This window comes from Pongo abelii, chromosome 17 (genome assembly GCF_028885655.2).
Source record: "Pongo abelii isolate AG06213 chromosome 17, NHGRI_mPonAbe1-v2.0_pri, whole genome shotgun sequence".
NCBI classification, from domain to species: Eukaryota; Metazoa; Chordata; class Mammalia; order Primates; family Hominidae; genus Pongo; species Pongo abelii.
The window spans coordinates 67,538,739-67,562,916 of NC_072002.2; the positions used below are offsets into that span (position 1 = coordinate 67,538,739).

General features: G+C 38.0%; 1 protein-coding gene across 5 annotated transcripts in view; it reads left to right on the top strand.

Moving 5' to 3' along the window:
* Positions 1-24,178, top strand: part of DCC (DCC netrin 1 receptor) — a 1,201,233-nt gene that overhangs the window by 402,385 nt on the left and 774,670 nt on the right. For all 5 annotated transcript variants that reach the window (XM_024235927.3, XM_054537946.2, XM_063716903.1 and 2 more), the window contains exon 2: positions 17,283-17,603. In XM_024235927.3, coding sequence (XP_024091695.3) covers positions 17,283-17,603 — 321 coding nt within the window. The remainder of the gene's footprint in view (positions 1-17,282; positions 17,604-24,178) is intronic.

Consider the following 24,178-nt stretch of genomic DNA (forward strand, 5'->3'; position numbering starts at 1 on the left):
CTGCTAAACCCAAACAGGGAAAGGGATTTAAGCAGAATTGTAAGTATAGTTCTTAACTTTGAGAGTAGTAAATAAAATATAAATGTATGTGGTAGATCAATAAACATTTTCTGGGTGACATAAAAGTTTCAAAGGCCTGATACTTGTAAAGTCTTATAAGAAAATGCCTTGTTTCTTCGTAGATTCCATTATATGGAATAAATCCAGGCTTTTGATAATTCAGATATAGCCCTGAGGATAAAATAAAGGTTATCTAATTTTGTATTACTCTTTTAAAGATGATACAGATATTCTAATTTTGTATCCTTCTCCACCATCAGCTCCAACCAGGTCAGACACTCAGGGTCTTCTGATTTGTTGCTGGAAGGACAGAGAAACTGTCTTCATGGAGACCTTCCCCAGGAATTCCCTTGACCATCCTGCCAACACGCTGTGTTAATCCTAGGCTCATCCGTCCAGGGCTCACTGGTTGCCAAAATGGGTAGTATGATAAGCCATTTTACACCAAGTTATTTGGGGTATCATAGAATCACTTACTTTGTCCCTCTTCCCAGATTATATAGTTACATGATGCATTAGGGTTCTCTAAAGAGACAGAACTAACGGGATAGATGAATATACGAAGGGGAATTTACCGGGAGAATTGACTCACACGACCACAAAGTGAATTCGCACAATAGGCCATCTGCAGGCTGAGAAGCCAGGAAGCCAGTCTGAGTCCCAAAACCTCCAAAAGTAGGGAAGCTGGTAGTGTAGCCTTCAGTCTATGGCCGAAGTTTCAAGAGGCTCTGGCAAATCACTGGTATAAGTCCAAAAGTCCAAAAGCTGAGGAACTTGGAGTCTGATGTTCAGTGGCAGGAAGCATCCAGCACGGGAGAAGGATGGAGGCTGGAAGATGCCATCTTTTTATGCTGGCAGCTGATTAGATGGTGCCCACCCAGATTGAGGGTGGGTCTGCCTCTCTCAGTCTACTGACTCAAATGTTAATCTCCTTCGGCAACAACCTTACAGATGAACTCAGGAACAATACTTTGCATACTTCAATTCAGTCAAGTTGACAGTCAGTATTAACAATCACACATGACAAAGAGGTTTCAATACCAAACACTCCATGAGGATTTTCCAGAATCACAGTAGCTAAGAGGCAGTCTGTATCAAATATTTCAATTAGTATTGTGTGTTTCTGTTTATTCCATCTCTGAGCTGGTTTGGCCCTACTTCTTTGCTTAAACAGTGTGAGAAAAAGAAATAACATATATAAGCAGAAAGGTGATCTAGAATTAATCCTACATGGGAATTCAGACATTGACATTTTGTTACTAGGTCCTTTTCTGAGCTGTGTCACCTTGGTCAGGACAGTTAACCTCTCTGGGTCTTTGTCCCTACCTGCAAAATAAAGTCAACAACCTTTCCCTGACCAACAGGATCAAAAGAGTCTGTTATCAATCACTCTTAATTTACTGTAAACATAAAAAAAAATAGAAAAATCACCCAGTGTTTGTAAGCTACAACACAAACCCTCAGCAAATCTTTGGGTAACCCTGGCACATGATTTAAGATGGTCAGTAATTCCTATCCCTACCACCAGACCATCTTTGCGCAAGAGAATGGATCTTGCTGTATATAAGTGACTTTGATAATTATCAGGTTTTTTTATGTCTACATTATTCATTCCTCTGGCTGTGCAAGAGTGAGGGCACATTTTTCATCCTGTTTTTTGAACTGCAGAGAAAAAAAGTTGAAAGGGAAAGAAAGAATATTTCACTTACTTGATTACGTTAAAAGACAGTAATAGGGTTGGTTAATATTATCTAAAATGTACAGTAATTATAGTTTTTAAAATTACAATCCTAGTACATATTATACAAATAAAAGTGTTATATAGCAAACAGTGACTTTTTTGTGTGTTCTCATGATAACTAATAAGTCCCCAGCTTCTATGACATTGACGTAATATGAGGTTAAAAGAGCTACAGGTATTAGGAGAGAACCCACAGGTGGGGCAGAACAAGAGTGGAAGCAGGTGGATGTCTGGGGTCACATGCTGATGAAAAGTCTCCAGCTGATGAATGATGGGGGAACCCGTATTTGAGATAGAGACTTGTATATTATACTCAATAAATTCAGCACACTTTCTGACCTTACTTTGGCTTTCTGTCTGAAAATTGTATATAAATTTAGTTCTGAGTATTTTATGACAACACTTGAACCCCTCAATGGATTTATAGTCTCTATCATTCAAGGGGACTTGCTGTTTATCATTTAGATAAATTTTAGGCTTTTACTATTCCTAAATGGTGCTCAGGAGACCATGTCTTTGCTTTGAGTCTTACTGATTTTTTTTATATTAGAGATGACGTGAAAGGAATTTGTTAAAGATCAAATAAGATAAATTAATGAAAAGCAGCTGGATAGAAGCACAACCAGGAACGGTAAATAGTGGTTAAACAACTCCAAGACCCCACAAGACACCACTGGTGATACTTTGACAATTCCCTAGCTCTGCAGGACTTCCAGTTACCCAGACATCTTTTTAAAGCTAATGAAAAAAACTCTACTGTGCAACAGCAGAGTGGGCTAGACTGCACTGACTTTATTTCAAGAAGAAAACCAAAGAAATCTTCATCTTAAATATGTTTTTCATGGAAGATTAATAACACACTTAGTAAGACCATTTTCTCATCCTGTGGGAGTTTTTTAGGACAGGATGATATGAAAATGGCATGCGTTTTATGTTTCATAGGTAATTGGAATATATTTGGTGAAGCCCCTGGAATAGGTACAGCAGGAAGTAGTAGCCTTGGACACAGTGTGCATATCTAGAGGTGGTGAAGACAGGGACAAGGAGGGAGGAATGAAATAAAGGATCTGTGGCCCTGGACTAGAGGACTGTCGGAGAGAATGAGGAAGCCAGAGAGCTAACAGGCATTTAGTAGGTGTTTGATAATAAGTGTGAATGAATGAATACGATGAAGAACTTCACCTGGATGCACAGCCAACAGACCGATCTTTTAAAGCTTATAAATGCTAAATGTATTAGCAAAAGAATGGAGTGTTGAGGAGAGCTTAACATAAGATGGCAGCTCTGAGCTTTGATGCCCCTCGCTGCGAATCAGCAATATCATCTCAGAGCAGGGTCATCAGACTACAGCCCAAAGGAGGGCCAACTTTGGCCCTCTGCCTGTTTTTGTAATAATGGTTTATCGTTTTTAGATTGTTATCTTTTACATGGCAACATAAGTATCCATATACCATCCTCGATTTTGCCTCTTGGTCCACAAAGTGCAAAAAAATTTGTTATCTGGCCCTTGATAGAAAGTTTGCCTTACCACTGTCTCAGAATATGACAGAAAATGTTATCAGTATAGATACTGCTAAGCATGGTTTTTATTGACAGTAACACAGGCACATCTTGCTTAATGATGGGAATTGTTCCGAGAAATGTATGGTTGGGTGATTTTGTCACTGTGCAAACATCATAGAGTGTCCTCACACAAACTTTAGATGGTAGAGCTGACTACACACCTAAGCTGCATGGTGTAGCCTATTGCTCATAAACTACAAACCTGTACAGCATGTTATTGTACTAAATACTATAGGCAGTTACTGTAGGTAACATGATGGTATTTGTGTATCAAAACATAGAAAAGCCACAGTAAATATTTTGTACAAGAGATTAAAAATGATGCACTTGTATAAGGCACTTACCATGAATGGAGCTTGCAGGATGAGAAGTGAGTCCATGAGTGAGTGGTAATAGAATGCAAAGACCTAGGAAGTTACCATGCTTACTGTAGACTTTATAAACACCGTATGCCTAGGCTACACCGAATTTATTTTAAAAATTATTTTCTTCCATAACAAATTCACCTTAGCTTACTGTAACCTTTTTTTACTTTATAAACATTTAATTTTCTTTCTTTCTTTCTTTCTTTTTGTCTCACTCTGTCACCCAGGCTGGAGTGTAGTGGCACAAACATGGCTCAATGCAGCCTCAACCTCCTGGGCTCAAGCAGTCTTCCTGTCTTAACCTGCTAGGACTACAAGTGCACACTACCACATCTGGCTATTCAAAAAAAAAAAAAAAAAAAAGAATGTTTTTGTAGAGATGGAGTCTTGCCATGTTGCTCAGGCTGGTCTTAAACTCCTGACCTCAAATGATCCTCTCGCCTCGGCCTCCCTAATTGTATGTGCTAGACTTTTATACTACTGGCAGCACAGTAGGTTTGTTTATAGTAGCATCACCACAGACACGTGAGTAATATGTTGCACTACTGCATTACAATGGCTGTGATGTCACTAGGCAATAGGAATTTTTCAGCTCCATTACAGTCTTGTAAGACCACTGTCGTACATGCAGTCCATCATTAACCAAAATGTTATTATGCAGCTCATGACTGTACTGAGTAGTTTCAGTCATTCACAGCCAACCTAGCAGAATTAGGTCCATTTTTTTTAAACATATGGTATGATTTTTCTTTCACTGATTGAAGAAATTTTTCCAAATTATTTGCTTTTGTCTATCTATGTTTGGTTATTCAGCAGGTATTTGTTAAATACCTCTGAAATAGGCAAGGGTTCCCAGGGGTTGTATGAAATAAACAAATATGATTCATGTTTGCTCCCTTGGAGTTTGCATCATAATAAGGTAGAAATTCTCAAAAATATGATCTGCAGCAGGAAGATCAGAGCCACAAGAGAGGTACAATAAAGGGCTATCACTTCTGAGAGCTGAGTCTGTCACTGCTATTCAGTGAAGACTTTCTATCTCTGCACAGGCCTGTGTCTACCATTTACATTTTGTAAAGGAGGAACCTGCTGAGAATTTATGTTTACTCTTTGGCTTAAAATGTATAACTAGCTCTAAGGTACTACTGGAAATCACACCATGTCAGAGGCCATGTGAATGCTGTCGGCACTGGCCCCTGCCTGCTAGTATGGTGGGTCCAAAGTACTAACCAAGAGCTTTCTTTTGCAATTGAGAATACCTTTTTTCATATACATTATAAAAACTGCTCTATTAATCTACTTGGAATCATCTGGGGCTCTTTCTTTTTTGAACAACCCACATAGAGTCCCTCAAAAACCCTATTGATGCTATCTTTAAAATGGGTCCTAAATATGGATTCTAGGAAAGGCTCTAATTAGAATATTTTTAGAATTTGCAACAACCAACGCCTGCATGCAGTAAGCCCTTTTAAGTAGAGGCATGCATATTTCTTCATCTTTCAGTTTCCTTCAGCTGAAGACACATGAATAGGTCCTTCATCCTTGAGGTTCACATTAGACCGTGAATAAGTTGCACACATAGACGCTGGAAATTCCCTTACAGTTCTGACCTTCTAGAGAGGCTTCATTCTTGCTCTCCAAGTCATCTCCCACGGAACTTAAATCGCCATCTATAAAACAAGTTATTTGAGAAGTCCTTTAATAAATGCTGACCTCCTGAGCTGTTTAAAACTCATTGGTGCTTAGTTCCAAAGCTGATGTTTCTGTTATCACTGTGGGTTTTCCTTCTTAATACCATTCATGGACTAAGCAGAAAAATATCACCTTTCTATTCAGACAAGACACAGTAAATATCATGACAAAATGAATGACAGCATTTTAATGAAAACCACTATTTGGCCTCTACCTTGAGAAAATTGGACTTGTTATAATACAAATGTTTTATCACTGATGGGTCCCCACATCAGACGTTATGCCACAATGTCAACCATGAGGTTTGCTGAATTTTTAAGGTTTTCCCTGGACCTGTCAGACCTTTGTGGAATTAATCCTTCGTATTTGTAATAGGAGTTTCCACAAGATGAATACTTCATTTCTCATGAATCATAATAAAGCAGCCCGCGCTTTGTCAGCAGAGTGACCTCTGCAGTCTTTTATCTTCAAGAGAAAAGATTAGACTCTCTATTTTATGGATAATGAGGTAGGTTCTTGATCTCTTGGCACCTCAGTAACTGCACTCTTTGTGGTCTTGTTTCAGCCTGTGATAAACTGATCAGAGGGTGATTATAGCAAATCTCTTAGTATGATAAATTCCCTCCTAAATTTGAGGGTAATTTTTTTTTATGTAAGTAGCAAAGTTAATAGGTGTGAACTCATAGACTTTTATAATATTAGAGCTGAAGATGCCTCAAAGTGATCTAGTCCAGCCTCCTTGTTTTATTAATGAGTGAACTGATTCCCAGTGGTGTAGCCCACACTTAGAAGGCTAATGAGGGGCAGATTAGACAAAGAACTCAGGTCTCCTGACCCCTGTGCTGGGAGCTTTCTTTTGCAATTGAAAGTGCCTTCTTTTTTTCATATCAATTACATAAATTGCTCTGTTAATCTCCTTGGAGTCTTCCGGGGCTCTTTTCTTTTTTGAGCTACCCTCATGTCATCCCTCAAAACCCTATTGACTCTATCTTTAAATGGGTCCTGAATATGACCATTTCTCACGACCTCGACTGCAATACCTTAGGCCAAATCTCATCATTTCTCACTGGAACAATGGAAATAGCCTTCAGTCTAGTTTCTCTGCTTCTTCCAATGACCTCAATGGAAATAGCCTTCAGTCTAGTTTCTCTGCTTCTTCCAATGACCTCTATTCTCAAGACAGCAACCAGAATGATCCTTTAAAGCAGGGGTTCTCATCCTCACCACTACTGATGTTTTGGGATGGGTAATCTGTTCTTGTGAGGGCCTGACCCGTGCATTGTAGGATGTGCTACATCCCTCTACACGGTGGATGCCAGTAGCACCCCTCTCAGTTGTGACAACCAGAAATGCCTCCAGACGTCGCCAGAAATTTCCGAGGGGACAAAATTGTTCCTCCATTGACAACTACTACTTTAAAACATAAATTGTACCTTTTTGCTCTCCTTATTGAAACTCTTCTGTAAATTTGACAGAGTTAAAGCAAAATTCTTTCACTTGCCTACAAGGTCCCGTTCAGTCTTACTGTGAGCCCTCAGACCTTGCTTGCTGGAACTCTCTCATTCACTCCAACTCAGCTATTCCTGGGATGGGCTCGTCACACCTGCCTGGGTGCCTTAGCATCCTCTGGCTGCCGTGTTCTTCCCCTATATATCTGCTCCACGTCTGTGATGAACTGAGGGTTTGCATCCCCCAGAATTCATGTATCAAAATCCTAACCCCCAATGTTATAGTATTAAGAGGTGGGACTTTGGGGAGATAATTAGGGTTAGACAAGATCATAAAGGTAAGTCCCCCATGATAGGATTACCTTTCCTATAAGAAGGAGAAGAGACATCCAAGCTCTCTGTCTCCCCATGAACAAAGAAGAGGTCATGTGAGCACACAGTGAAATAGTGGCCACCTACTGGCCAAGAAAAGAGGCCTGAGAATGAGACCTGCCTTGCTAACACCTCGATCCTGGACTTCCCAGCTTCTAAATCTGTGGGAAATAAGTCTTTCTAAGCCACCCAATCTGTGGTATTTTGTTATGGCAGCTGAAGCAGACTATGACAATATCCTTCTTCACAATATTCAGGTCTTTGCTCAAGTCTTGCCCTCCTCAATGAAACCTTCTCCAAATCCCACAACTCCTTCCTTTCCCTTTTGATTTTCTTCTATAGCACTTAGTCTCTTCTGACATTGTACATATTTGCTCAGTTAGTTCTTTATTGTCTGTTCCTTCCTACTAGAATATAAAACCTAGAAGGATAGGGATTATTAGGCTGTTTATTAGGGATTCTTCAAGGCTGTTTGTTCCCAGCCTTGAATAATGCCTGATGCAGTAGGTGCTCAATAAATATTAGATGGATGAAGGAATGGCATGAAAATGTTTTAAAGATCTTTTACACCACTGCTAAGCATTACAGTAAAAACAAAATAATATTACAAAGTTTATGATTTCAATTACATTTTGTCAATGCAATATTTTTCCTTTGGCCTTTAAAGCAGAATTTCAAACTTAATAGGCTTACTGACAAAGTGCTACAATAAATGTGCCACTAAAAAGCAAGCAATTTTCCAAGTAAGAGTGAAAACTATGACACATGACACGTAGTATGAATGAGTTCCCCTTTGAGAAAACCTAACCGGAAACAATCCAATTAAGAATGGGCATAGGAGGATCCTTAAAATAACAAGTATCAAATTTGAATATAAAATATGATCACAACCATGTGGATAATAAAGCAAATCATTATAAATGAGGAAATAATTAATTTCCTGGAAGGAAATGCACAGAAATTGTAACAGTTTCTGTTAAAATGATCATTATTGGATAAGCAAGGTTATGGACAATTATTATGATATATGATTTTATGTCCATATTTTTGTATTGTGTACACTAAATATGGGTAACTTGATATGAGGTTTCTAAAAGTTGATCAGTCGCTTCACAATAAATGGCATCTCCAAAGCTTGTCTACTTGGCTGCCATCAAAATGGAGATGATCTCATGCACTGGGTACTCCTTAAATCACACTTTTTCTAAATACTCACAAGAACACTTCTTAGTGTTTTAGTTGACAGTTCTGCATTTATAAAATGCCATCCCTCTCTCTACTCAGAGAAAGACTGATGAAAAACACGGAAGAGAAAGCTAGCTTATATTCTATCAAACTGAGAGGAAAGAAGGCTCAAACCCAGGGCAGATTAAGCAACACATCAACGTTTCTCTTTTTAGTGTTAATTTTGTTTGAGACCTGGGGCATGATAACCTACATGTCCGGAAATGTTACTTGTTGGGCTGGAAAAAACATTTCATTACAACTTGCCAGGTATCACACAGCAAAATCAAACTGCGACTTAGAGAGTTAGCTCTTGGAGCAACAAAGGAATGAGGAAGTCAATCTCCCGCTCCAATTTAGCCCTTATTATTGTTCTTTACCATTGGATTTAGCCAGAGGACACTCAGGCAGTTGCCTGGGGCACACACTTCTTGCCCTTTAAAAGCCTCAGATCTCTGCAAAGCTTCTTCAGCTTTGTGGAAGTTGCCATGTGCTCAGAATGTCGGATGTGGAGCCTCTGTGTGGGCTCACTAAGAGATTTCAGCTGGGACAGTTGCTTCGTGAACTCCACATCTTACCTCTATATTTCCAAATTTAGTTCCTTGTAAAGGGAAGAGAAAAAGAAGAATTAGGGTGTCAAGAGCAAATTGGTTCAGCACCCTTTTGCTGAGAATATTTGGTGGTGGTGTACTTGGTCAGCAAATGTCCTGACACTAAAATCACTTCCTGATTCAGTCATGCTAGCTTTCCAAGAATTTACTCTTCTCTAGATATGTGACAACTGAGGAGCATAGTAGGAATTTATTTGCTAGTTGCTTACTTTAGCTATGGTCTTAAGAAGGAATTTCATGGAGGATAGGTTTCTCAGATAAAATACAGGATGCTCTGTTATATTTGATTTTGAGTAAATAACAAATAATATTTTAGTATAAGTAAGTCTTATGCAATATTTATTTATTATAAGTATTTAGGACATGTTTATACTACAATTTATACTAAATTTGTTTTTCATATGAAATTCTAATATAACTTGTGTCCTTAATTTTTGTTTACTAAATCTGGCAACTCTAATGAGGGAGGAGCTTCGACTGTTCCTTTTAAAATTTCACTTAAATTTTCATCCATAGCTTCTCTATATTTTAATGATCCTTAGTAAATTCCCATAGTAAAATGCATATGTTTTCTTTCCTGATCAGACTTTTTTTACATTATTTAAGTTCAGGAATTAATTCCACATAATTCATTTCTGATTTGCATTTTTAGTAATAAAAATTTGTCTTAAATGGCTTTAAAATGTTAGTCTCTGGCAACTGCAGAATGAACATAATCTTTTAAAAATATGACCGTGTATTCTGACAATTTTTTTAAATGTCTTAACAAAGTGAATAAAATGGCACCAGTGCTTCACAAAACCCCCAATAGTCATAGGTGCTGGTCCTTTGGTGAGTGCACATTTTCTCTCTCTGGTCGAGCGGAAATTAAAGTCTTCCATTAATCGGAAATACACAAAGCACACCCTCAGGCTACAGCACAGTTAAATGGCTATTGTGGTTTTCCCATCTAGAGACTAAACTAGACTAAGGGGCAGATCAGCCTGGTAAGTGTCTACAATTATATTGTGGAACTAAAATGGAATAAAAGAAAGGCAATGTGATAAAGAATACTGGATGAACCCAAACTTCTTTTGGAAGAGGATTGTAGTTATTGTCACTGTTTAGAAGAAATCCTCTTATAGCCCCTTATGTGAAGAATCAAGAATATTCCAAGGAATATTCTAAATGTCCAAATGACCATGGAAGTTTAATTTTGCTTAATGGGGTAAGGCTATTTGGGGCCCAAACAGTCTGCTGGTTGTAATAGAGGAAAGATTAGGTATTGTAAACAATAGCCCTCTTTCTTGATCCTTTCTCCACTTCAGCCTTTCAAAGAGAAATATATAATAAATATTAATAAAACGTGTTGAAATAAGTGTTCAATTATTTGCCTTTCTAGATTCTCCTTCTAAGTTCACCTACTTACTTAGAAAAATAATCAACCCAAATTACACAAATTCCTCAACTATGAAAAATCATGACAAGATAGTACAAGGGACACAAGAACCCCCTTGCTCCAATCCAGGCCAGCAGATGTTTTGGAGCAAAGTTCTAGAGCTTTAGTTAACATGAGAATTCCCTGGAAGACTTCTTAAAGTACAGATTGCTGGGCTCTACTGCCACAGTTTCTGATTGGGTAGGTATGGGGCAGGGTCTAGAATTGTGCATTTTTAAATGTATTTTTATTTTTAATTAGCACATAATAGTTGTACACATTTATAGGATATAGGCTGATATTTTGTTACATGTATACAATGTTTGGTGATCAAATCAGACTAGTTAGCATATCTATCACCTCAAACAGTTATCATTTGTTTGGGCTGGGAACATTCAAAATCATCTCTTCTAGCTATTTGAAAATATTCACTAAATTATTGTTAACTTCAGTCACAGTACAGTGCTATAGAGCATTAGAACTTACTCCTCCTGTCTAACTGTAATTTTGTATTCCCTAAGCAAACTCTGTCTATCCCCTCCCCACCCTTCCCAGCCTCTAGTAACCATTGTTCTACTTAACATTGTGCATTTTCAGCAGTTTCCCAGGAGGTGTTGCTGTTGCTAGTCTAGGGACTGTACTTTGAGAATGACTGTTTCAGAATTTGTATTCTGATATACTAAACCCAGTGAAGTTAACATATGCTTAGGGATTCTGTTACTTCATGTTTGTTTGTTTTTGTTTTTTAAATTTCCTGCTCCATTACATAGCCTCACAAGTATTATAATTTTTTTCCAGGGCTAAAGACCAGAGTTGCAGTTGTACATGTAATTGATATTTGATAAATTGAAAGTAGATTATATTGCATCATCCATAGAATTATTTTTATTTCCTTCAATGGAGGTCTCTTTATTTGTTTTAAGCAAAAAGAAGCAAATATGGTAGCCTCTATTTCTAAGAAGAGATGATAGTGGCATGGTTTTCTGGGTTGATATGAAGATTCACGGATCATCAGAAACTCTAAGCACCCCAAAATGAAAGCTTGTGTAATTTTAAGGATAAAATTATGCATAGCAAGTTCTATGGGGATTTGTATGACATTTGCTAATCTCAAAGTCTTGTAGGAGCTTTTTTCCCCACTTCCAAGCTACTTCTTATAAATTTCATTTTGAACTTCTATTGCCTTAACCAGAAGCTTTTACATTTTGGACCTGGAAAGAGATTTCTGACTCCACAGAGAGTTATTTTTTACACTTAACAATGTTTGATATTGTAGATAAAATGTCACACCTTAAAAACCTCATTTTAAGTTAGTTTGCCTCTGCGACTGAATGGTCTTTGGAACTAAGAAGAATATGATAAAGAGAGCAAGCACAAAGGGACTAAGCTTAGAGAAACATTTGTACTATTTGATCATTTTAGTGAGTTTCTAAAATATATTAAGAATATTCTGTATGTATAGATAATTAATATAAACTTGAAATGTCTTTGGCAGTGTTATTTCTGATGCTTATTTATGTCTGAGAAAACTAAAACAAATAGATAATAAAAGTTCTCCTTTAGGTCCTTCCTCAAGGGTAGGCCTTCGTTTATATCCTCATCAGGAAGCATGGAAGGTTTCGCTATCTTGGTATCTGCTTACAAACTATCATTTTACAGAAAAAAAAAAAAGGAGGAGAAGAAAGAGGAGGTGGAGAAGGAGGAAGTGTAAGGGGAGGAGGAGGAGGAGGAGAAGGCCCAATGATGATCTGACACTTAATTACTTTTCTTCAAACCATTATAGATAAGAAAAGCTAGCCAATAGTTAAATACATATATGGCTTTATCCCTATATTTTAACCAAAGATTTAGAAATCTTCCCAAACCAACATTTGGAGGGAGAGATGGAAACACTCATTTTTATGGTGAACTCTGATGTCAGATTCCGTTGTGTTAAGTTTCTTAATGGATGGGATTTTGGAACTTTCCAGTTTATTTCTCCACAATATATTATAGTTGCCTCAAGTAATTTCATGGCAGAGTTAAAAGGATTTCTTTCTTTATGAAGCAAGGCTTGGAAATGTAACTATTTGAGGGTTCAAGGGAATGGCCATTGGACATCTTAAAAATAAAACCAAGCAAAATAAACTTCTCCATTAGGTTTTCTCCTGGATGAAATCCTCACCATTGTAATTCTAATATAAAATTATCTGCAGCATTGTAAAATAGGAAGTTTAGTTTTGATTCTCAAAATGAGTTCTTCTGTTGCCTTCCCATGACCTCCTTTCATGCGTTTTCCAGGAGGTCTACACTTTGATTGAACTCTGAGTACCTAATTCCAGACTACAACTTTTTGAGCCACAGGCTCCAAAGTTATTTGTGCTTCTTGTCTTCTTCAGTTTTATCATCTCTGTCTTCCTCTCTTCATACATTAAATCGGCGTAGCTGATTTACAATTAATCCTTGGATGAAGTCATTTTATAAAATTATTTTATATTAAGAAATTACATACTGGTGGGCAAAATCTCTCCAAATGGAACCAGTACACTAAGAGAAAGGGTTGAGAGGGACCTAAATTGATGTCAATGTAATGTATTCGTGGGACATTTCTTAGGCCTGTGTGAAATACAAGGAAGTTGAAGGTAGCCTTGCCTAATGACGCAGGGTATTTTTCAGTGCCGCTTCGCCAGCCGGAAATCTTCCACAATACGCAGCACTCCTGCCTGGGCCTCACTGGGCTCTGAGCTGGCTGCTGGGCTGGTTCTGCCCTCTCAGTCTGACAGGCTGCTCTCGGCTTATGCTACCACCCCTGATCCCACGCCCACCATAGGTGTGCCAGGCATGGAGCGGTCAGGGGTGTGTGAGTGAGTGATTGCAGAGTCCAGCCACGGCACAGAGCCAGGTGCGCCAGCTGTGTCGGTGGGGCGGGCAGCTTTTGGTGCCGGCACAGGCCGTGGCTCCCTGTGAGACGGCAGCTGGACCAGACATACTGCAAGCAAATTCTGCCTTGGATGCTGGTGTCTGGACTGGGGGAACACGGTGACACCCAAAAAACTTAGAGACGCCAACAACCACAGAGCCCCAAAAGGGTGTTACAGCATGTCACCGTTTGTTTGTTCCTGTAGCCCAGCAAATAAGGGCGTGTCAGAGCTCTGGCTCCGGGAGTCCCAAGGTCTGTGCCTCCAGAAGGGTTGCAGCTCTTCTCTCCTTCCTGCCATATGCAGCACAGTGAACGGGGCAGGGGGTGGGCAGGAGTGTGTTTTGGCTCCTTTGTGTTACAGCTCATTCAGTCCTGCTGCCCTACTCTGGCCCACGGCTCTTGGGCTGGCCCATCCCTACTGCCGCTTCTTGTCGTCTTGGGTGGCCACTCGGGCAGCAGTGGAGGGCTGGAGGGCTACAGTGTTACAGCTCCTTTTGCACCTGTTGTTCAGTGGGTCCCAGGTTCTTCTCCCGCATCCAAGAAGAATGAGGTTGCCTGGATAACTGGAGAGTGAGCAAGGCGGAGAAAAGTTTTATTGAAGGACAGAACATCTCTGAGTGGAGAGGCGATCTGCAGTGGGTAGTCCCCAGGTGTGGCTGAGTCTGGAGTTTCTATAGGCTCAGAATGTGGGAGGTGCAGGCTGTAGGTAGCTATGGAAAAGGCAACATTTGATTGGTTAAAAAGCATTATTCGGGCTGGGCCCATTGGCTCATGCCTGTAATCCCAGCACTTCGGAAGGCTGAGGCAGGCGGAACAACTGAGGTCAGGAGTTTGAGACCAGCCTGGCCAACCATGGCCAGCATGGCCGTCTCTACCAAAAATACAAAAATTAGCCAGGTGTGGTGGCGCATGCCTGTAATCCCAGTTACTCGGGAAGCTGAGGCAGGAAAGCCGCCTGAGGCGGAGGTTGCAGTCAGCCAAGATCACATCACTGCACTCCAGCCTGGGAGACAGAGCCAGACTCCATCGCCCAAAAAAAAGAGAAAAAAAAAGAATTATTCAGAAAGAACCAATCAGGAAAGAACAGGCAAACAGGAACAGAAGTTCTCACTCTGGCCACAGACTCCATTCAGAACCAGCAGCCCAGTTTTCAGCCTTTAGGCTTTTTGCGGCTTGAAGGTTGGGTTTCACTGGGGACCCACCCCTGTCTGCCTGGGAATTTGTCTGCCTCCTGCCACTGTCACTAACATGAGCTGAAACTTAGAAAAGGAGACCAGTAGAATCATATCTACTATTTCTCAATTAACTTGATTCACCAGGATCCATCTTTTCTATAAAACTAATCACTAATGCAAGTTACTTAAAGCAGTGAGGTGCCTATATCCCAGAGCCATATATTCAAAATATAATTGTTATAAAGAGTACAAAAAGCTCAAATTGCCATTGAACTGCAAGGGTAATTGTGTTAAAGAAAAGTTGATCTATGTACTCACAGCACTGAAAACTGTCATAACCTCCTTGTTTCAGACTAAGTGGATTATTTATGTGTGATAATGGGCACATATGCTCATTAACATGCTGTCATAAACAGCTGTGTTAAATGTATTATGTGTTCTGTGACATAAATAAGGTGCTCAACATGAGGTTGTGTTTAAAATATAGGCCCTAGGAAGAACAAAAAAGCAATAAATGCATTCTAATATAGTTGGCTGGTCTTGAATTTCAAATTTATTTCTTCTTTATTAAGGCTACTTGTATGGAAATTGTGGGTATTACTCTAGTGAAATATCTTGGCATTCAAGGACATTAGAACTTCTTTCTGCTGTCTCATCCTTAGTGTTTCTCAAGCCAGGTTTGCTAGCTTGTGTTTCTTTTCTGGTAGAGGAAGAGATCACGTAGACATGGGAAAGGTATTTTCAGCAAAATCAGCCTGCATTGATTCAGCAAGCTTAGAGCAGTGTTCATTTGACAGATGCTCTCAACTCAATCTTGTTCTAAAAGCCTCCAAACTAGATGTTGAACTTAGAGATCATCTAGTTCAACTTCTTAATTTTTGCACATGAAGGAACTGAGTTTCTGAGGGCTTAAAAGACCTTTCTGAGTCATGAATTTTGAAGTGATAAAGCCAAGACCTAAGGCTAGATATCCAGACACCCAATTCAATGTACTTCCCGCTAGAAGAACAGGATGTACTATAATTGGGTTGGCTACACCAAAAGATCTGTGGGGAGAAGGAGCTTATTTGAAAATAAAGACACCAGGCTGCTGGCATCTGAGATCTTTATCAATATCATCTATAGTAGAGTTATGTGCTCACCATTATTTTACAATTTATATTAATTCAAGCAAAGTTCCAGATGCTTTCTGAGTGAGTGGCCAAGGTGAAAGGAATGAATATATGACAGTGAGTGACACAAGACATCATTGGGCAAAATAACAGACTTCAAATGTAAGTTTTAGAAAAATTGAGCATGCAGGAATGAAGCAAATAAAACCAGGGAGAAACTGTAAGAAGCTGTTCTGCTTTCTCTTCACTGGAAAATGGGGTGTACAAAGATAGAAATAGTTCTGTCCATCAGAACCAGTATGAGTTAACCCCTTATGAGAATATGGATTACCTGCAATTTAGATGCCTGCCTTTTAAATGACAGAAGATTGGAATGATTTTACAAAGTACAACTAAAAGTGTTCCCATTACAGAAAAATGAAGGAAGCTAATGAAGTCGAGGTTGCTATCCTGAAAAAAAAATGAAGACTAAAACATAATTTAGATGGTATTTTTTAAGAAATGAAATGCTGTTTCAAACAAATAAAGGGCTCTTAAAGAAAATGTCCATCTCTTCTGCATTTTCACACAAGGTGTTTCAGGGGAAAATGGGATTAAACATCAGCAAGAAAATTCAGTTAGACTCTTAAAATGATTAAATATTGAAAACAAGATACCAAGGGACATTGTAGAATCTCTAGCCCCAAAGATTGTTCAAAATGAAATTGAAAGTAATTTGACTTGAATGATTTAAGTATACACCTGTCTGAGCAAATGGTGGAGCCAATGACCTCCTGAAACCTTGTCAAGGTCTTTGACTCAACATGTGAGTATTCCGTCAAATGCTATACTGCCAGCTTCGAAAACAATATACTTTAACTGATTATACTTGCTCCCTTCCCTCAAGATTCTTAAATGAGTTTCTATTACCCTTGGTTGATTATGTTCATTTACGTTTATGAAACAAATTCAACTGTAATATTTATTTAGATTTTCAAGCCCATGAGAAACATTTGGATGAAAATTAAGACCCTTCAGGGATTTGTGATTTTAGGTAGTAGCTTTATTGACTTGCTTCTGCCAGTGGGATTTACCTATTTTAAAACCCACCTGAGCTTTGTCCTAAATAACTTTGCCCATGCTGTTCAGAGTTGACTTTTATTCTTATAGAACACTGTATCAGATTGGATTTTTTAAAAATTTCAATGGATGCCATAATCAGAATGAAGAGATAGAAATAGTCTCCCCAAAAATCTTAGCTACCAAACTAATAACTATTGCTACTTTAAAATATCTAGTTTTATTTGGAAAATATTAGTTTTTTCTGTCTAAATTTTCATGTACTGACTGATATGTGGTAATAAGCATGCCAGGATTTATATGAATTTGTAATTTCTCATAATATTAACTTTTGGAGCCAATTGCTTTCTTAATTATGGTTACCTCAACCGGGTACGTTTTTGCTTATTTAACATAATATCCTTGATTTTAGTTTTTATTTATTCTTGGACATTGTTCAAAGCCCTCAGCTTTTGTGAAAAGCTCTGTAAAGAAAAGACAGGGAATCTAAGCCTGAGATTTATTTGAATACATGAACATATTTCCCTGTGCTCTCTTGTTTCAGGTTTTCAAATTAAAGCTTTCACAGCACTGCACTTCCTCTCAGAACCTTCTGATGCCGTCACAATGCGGGGAGGAAATGTCCTCCTCGACTGCTCTGCGGAGTCTGACCGAGGAGTTCCAGTGATCAAGTGGAAGAAAGATGGCATCCATCTAGCCTTGGGAATGGATGAAAGGAAGCAGCAACTTTCAAATGGGTCTCTGCTGATACAAAACATACTTCATTCCAGACACCACAAGCCAGATGAGGGACTTTACCAATGTGAGGCATCTTTAGGAGATTCTGGCTCAATTATTAGTCGGACAGCAAAAGTTGCAGTAGCAGGTAGGTGGATTCTTCCTTCTCTTCCTCCTCCTCCTCCTTCTTCTCTTCTTCTTATTCTTTTTTGGGGATAAGAAAATAATTTTTTGTAGAAATAATGTACATTTTTAAAATCTTTTAAATTTTAAATTGACAAATAATTATATATTTTTATGAGGTACAATGTCATGTTTTGATGTATGTATACATCGTGGAGTGATTATATCAAGCTAATTAACATATCTGTCACCACATACTTATCTCTTTTCTGTGGTGAGAACATTTAAAATCTGCTCTTTTAGCAATTTTGATATATACTATGCTGTGCAATAGATATTAAAAGCTTATTACTTCTCTCTAACTGAAACCTTGGGCCCTTTGACAAACATCTTTCCATTCCTTACCACGCCCCATCTTCCCAAGCCTCTGGTAACCATTCTGCTCTCTAGTTCTATGAGTTTGACTTTTTTTATAATAGATTCTACCTGTAAGTGAGATATCATGCAGTATTTTTCTTTCAGTGCCTGGCATGTTTCCCTTAGCATAATATCCTCTAGGTTCATCTATGTTATCACAAATAACAGGATTTACTCTTTTTAAAGGCTGAATAGTACTCCATTGTGTGTGTGTATATATATCATATATATATATGATGTGTATATATCATATATATATGATGTGTATATATCATATATATATGATGTATATATATCATATATATATATATGATGTATATATAATATTTTCTTTACCCATTCACCCATTCGTGATTGATTCCACATCTTGGCTGTTGTGAATAATGCTGCAATTAACATGGAGTATAGATATCTCTTATACACCCTCATTTCAATTCCTTTGGATATATACCCATAAGTGAGATTATTGTATCATATGGTAATTCTAATTTTAGTTTTTTGAGAAAGCTACATAACCATTTTTCATAATGGCTGTCTAATTTACATTTTCACCAACAATGCACATTTTTAAGAAAAAGGAAAGATGTAAAAAGATTCATGTTTATTCTCTCATGGTTTTGACTGACCTTTCTCCTTAAATTAGCTTAGAAAACAGTCATAGGACCTCAACTAGCTGCAAAATGTTATGAGATTTTTTTTTTAAACAAAACTGTTTCAAGTTGACTTACTGCTTATATCTAAGGGAGGACTTCTCATTAATAGAAAAATATTAGAAAATATAATTTGCTAATTTTACTTTACAGCTTCATTAAATGCTAAATGTTTGCAGAGTCCATTTTTTTGTTGTTGGGCCTTAAGAAGAGTAAATTTTATTTTAATTATAGTGGCATGGCCTACAACATATACATCTCAAGTAAGAAATAAAAATTCCTTCTAGTGCTTCCAAATTTCTTAATGCTTGGTAACATGTTGGCTCAACAGCTGAGTAATAAGATGAACAGTTTTTGTTTTCACCTGGATACACTGAAGTCATGTAGACCCTGAAAAAATGGTACTGACCATTCTGGAACCGATGATATTGCTATTTTTGCCTCACTCTTCTGGTTAGAAGGCAGCTCATAATTATTTCTGTTGGCCCCTGAAATGTTAGACCTGCAAAGCGAAGAATCAGTTTTTTTACTTGTTTCTATAATGATTTGACCAAAACCTGTTGTTGTATTTTTTAACTTTTATATTGACCATAAAGCAAGGCAAGCAGATCGAACTTGAAATAAATTTAAGTTATGAATGGGTAAGCAGATTTGAAGGGCTGCTTTCAACATAATCTTCGGTTCTCAGTAAAAACAAAATTGAATCATAGGCTGTTTAGTCATTTGTTATGGTTTTCTTTCCCAGGTCCTACTTAGTCTAGTCTCATCTTGGAAGACTGATCAGAATAACTCATTTTCATCAATAACAGGACAATTGGGCAGAATCACCACTCCCTCATGCGCTCTCCTAGTGAGGGTTTGAGAAAGTTGAAATCTGAAAGATGTGATTTTGTCAGGCAGTGCTATAAAGAATTACATCTCATAGATATGTGGTTAATTCCCATATGTAGCTTCAAACCACTCTTCTGTAGCTTCTTTTCTCCACTAAGAACTCTATAGACTGAATGTTATTTCTCTCTAAAATGTATATATTGAAATTCTAACCCCCAATGTGATAGCACTGGGAGGTGGAGCCTTTGAGAGATAATTAGATCATGGGGGTGGAGCCCTCATGAATGTGATTAGTGCCCTTACAAAAGGAACCACAGAACACCCCTGCTTCTTTCACCATGTGAGGATACAATGAGACGTCTATAATCTGCAATCCAGAAGAGGACCCTCATCAGAAACCAATCATGCTGGCACCCTGATCTCAGGTTTCCAGCCTCCAGAACTTTGAGAAATCAATGTCTGTTGTTTACAGGCTACCCAGTCCACAATACTTTGTGATAGCCACCCAAACTGATGAAGGCAGAGTTTTTCATAGTCAGTTAAGCCAGATTTTACCTAGAGGTAGACTGGCTAGCCATTCTGCTTTTCTTTGGACTGACCTGGTTTTTGCAGTTGAAAGTCCCATATCCTGGGAAGCCACCTGAGTGCCAGGTAAAACCAGGACAGTGGGTCACTCTACCTTGAAGTGTCCCTGGTCTGCTTTAGCAATGACAGACTGAGGTGCAGATGCAGAAAACCCGCCCTACTCAGGAGACAGGCCAGGTGACATCCTGATCATGAAAATCAAGGCTATAAAGTAACTGGAAACTTGAAGTGACGGGTGTCTGAAATTTTTGATTGATGAGCATAAAGTGTCGCCAGAACTGAATGTTAATGTTAATTATGATTGATTAGGAGAAATAGGTGGAATAAATGCTTCAGATTTGATAAAAGCAGCTTCTCAGAATGCTCCAAGTGAAATGGAAAGGGGACAATTTGACTTTCAGTCACTAGAGAATTTCTGGCCCCATAGATCCCACCCATCAGTTGTCCACAAGGCCAGAGGAAGTCTGCTGATTTGAATGAAGCAGGCTGATATTTTGATGCCTTATTACGAAAGGCAGCTGCCTATGCAGTGTTAATGAAAATGGCCTGTTACATTGCAGTTTCAGTCTTCATGCAATCTACATTCACATTTCATGTACTGTCTTTCAGTAGTGAAATGAAGAACAATTCCTTCTCTGTGAGATATTAAAATACAGTAGCTTGGACTTTAGTATTCTGTACAAGGATAGGCACACGGATTTAGTCCTTGAGTTACAATCTCATATTAGGTTGTATCATTTCAAGGTAATAAGGCTGTTCACAGCATTTTAAACACTTACCATGCTGTTTGGCAACACAGAATACATCAATGTTATGTCTGCTGAGGTTAAGATTGCCAAACCACTAGAATTCACAAGGGGTATATATCTTCCCAGTAATAAAGACCATGGACCTGATTTAATCTCAGTTTTAAAGCATTAGCACTCAATAAACCAGTCACCACTAAATGGTAACAGTAGGCTTTGCTTGGGTAAAACAACAACAACAAAAAAATGTCTTGTACTCTCAGGTGCTGTATAGAGCCCATATTAAATAATGTCCCTCTTCCATTTTTGCTTTCTCAAAGTGTCTTTTGATAAAAAGAAGTGTAGCAAATGAAATCTGTCTTTAATCAGTCAGCACATTTTACGCAATGATCTTGCCATGCACCATTCATCCTATTTTCTAGGAGCTTCTCAAGTGCTCTTTAAGGCTTGAGCGCACACTTGGCTAGAGAAGGAAGGAAAGTAGGAAAGATAAATGAAGAACTATCATTCCATCCAACATTTTTTTAAAAGTTGCAAAGTAACAGGCTGCTGACTATCAGTATTTCTAGTCATTTTGAGCTCTATCAGTAAAGAATATCTGGGCTAGTAAATCTCCATTTGAAAGCAACTTCATCATACTGGCTGACATTTGGGAATTTTATTTTTGTCCAATTAGCTCTAATCTAAAATGCTACAGTGTTTCTGTGCCATGTATACTTCCATTTAGTCCTCTAGATTGAGAACAGCTGAAGAAGGGAAGCAGCCCTGAACTTATCTATGAAGCTTTCCTACCATCCCCTCCACTGTGTATCTAGCAAAGTATGTCATGTTAATAGTAGACATTTGCCTTACAAATGAAGACATGGGGCTTTATGCCATATAAAGAGAGCTTTCCGCTGTTGCCATCCTCCTCTCTACCTCTCCTTCTCTTCTTTGTCTCCCTTCTACTCCTCCTCCTTCTTCACTGGATTTCAGCAGATCAAACTCACCCATATATGTGCATATATAAACATACTCTTAACAAACTAAGTTGGAATAATTTGCTTTATATCTCAATAGCCTACAAATTAATTAACTATTGAAAACTTTGTGATTAGAAAATTGACTGTTTGGGAATATTCAAGTGCCACTTAAAAAGGAAAAAGCATGAGCATTTCTTCATTCCTTCCCTAACCCTTACCGTGAAAATGAACTTGCATCTGGCCAAGCACATCTTCCCCACTCTAACTGTTGCCAGCTATCTGAGCCTCTGGATTATTTTCTGTTCAGCAGACATAATAATAACCTACCTCCCAAGGCTGTGGTAATTTTCAAACAACATCTAGGATGTAAAGCTCTAGTGCAGAGTAGATTCCTAATCAATGACAGCCATAGTATAAATAGAACTAACAATGATTATTATTGTGTTATTTTAATAATTATTAGGAATGAACAACTTTCAATATTCCCATGTGATGATGCAAAATATTTTTTTTCAGGGCAATGAAAAATAGGCAACAAATCCTGAGACATACATATTGTAATCTTGGATCAGATATCTGCCTTTGCAGTCTGTGAACACAAACTGGCAAGCCTGAATTGAGTTTTCAAAAAGTTAAATCTATGGAGATTTATTGGCAAGCAGTGCCCAAATCCCTTGGAATAAAAGATTCACTTTTGACCAGTGGATCTACTATTATGTTAATGCAATCAATATAGTTTGTACTGACCAGAGCAGGCGTTTGAGATTGAGTGACCTTGCAATCATTTCCGAAACACGTACAGGGCACTCCTCTCAGCCTTCTTAATGGCTTTTCAACTGAAAAAGATTCACTGAAGCTGGTTCATGGGAGTTCACTTGGTCTCGACTTGGAATTTAACACAACTGATACCCTTCTGGGGATGAGGGATTAATTCTAATATGTAAGAAGACTAGATAACAACAGATTTCCTATGAATAAACATAAAAATCCCTTTTTTTTTTGCTTTTTTATACAACCATGACCACCTGTCCACCCATCCCCACACCTACCCACCCACACAGCTCCTTGTCCACTGACTTGCCCTGCACACTTTAAGGAGCACAGTTGGAGCCTAAGTGGTATTCTGCTTGCATTTATACTTCTGGGGATGGCGTGGGACAGGCTCCTCCAAGGGTAAAGCAATGCTGACTGCTGGATACATTAAGTGTATAGTGTCCAGGTGTATTTGTCTTTGTTAATTTTTGAGCATTTACATCTTAACATTAAAACCACTGACTTGCTTTTTATAGCAGTTTCTGCTTCAGAAAGTGAATCTGTATACATTACCTTGTAATGCTCAGAAACTGTGAGATAAGTATCCAAATTGACAGGTTAAGAACTTACTGGGAAAAGCTAAGAGTTCTATGGCCAGAGATTGGGACTTAGATAGTCTAAATCCAGATGCACACTTATTCCCTTATCACTTTGCTTCTCAATCTAAGGACCAGATTTCAGAACTCTGTAAACAATTTCTTATGTAATCAGTCATTTATTTTTAATCAATGAAACTCTCCACAATACAAATTAAGGAAAATAACAATAATGGTAATAATGATAATAATAATGAAAATCGATTTATCCACTTAGTCCCTTGAAAATGTCAACTCCTTGTGAGAAACACTATGATTTAGATGTTTTCTTCTAAGATGAGAAGATTTTGCTATCATAGCTATACATTCAATAGTGACACATGACAAATCTGTGTCAGAAAAACAGACAGCATATAATTTTTAAAATAAGGTCATAAATAATGATCTTTCTAGGAACACAATTTGGTAATCTTTTATCTTTCTAAGTGGTTTTACAATTCAGGCCAAGTTTGCATATTTTTTTTCTGCTCCTTAAAAATCAAGAAAATAAAAGGCCAACTAAATTGTATTTCTTGAGTTGTTATTTCATTCAGGGACATATTTTTTTCTTCCCTATTACAATAGATGTTCAAGATGCAAATTGTCACACTCTGCTTTTAAATAACACCAGCATTATAATTAAAATTCCCCTGTGTTTTAAAAAAATAATTAGTTACTTGAGGAGTTGTTTCAGTGAATTCTCTTCTAGAATGCCTCCCATTTAAATGAGTTATGAAATAATTAGTGAAAGCATATTATGGTGAGAGAAGCTAGAATGAAGCATTTTGTGAAATGATAACCTGACCTTTATGTCCTTACTTAAAAGAACCCGAAAAAAAAAAACCTTAACTGAAGAGAAGGAAGAATAAACCACATTGCCTCAGGTCACTCAAATGTTATATAAAGGAAACACCAAGAAAAATGTATATATTCCTTCTCTCTACAGGAGCAAATATAAGAATTTTGCCTGGAAGATCAATTTCATCCTGTGCAGTAGTCTGGAAAATGTATCCCAGGGCCC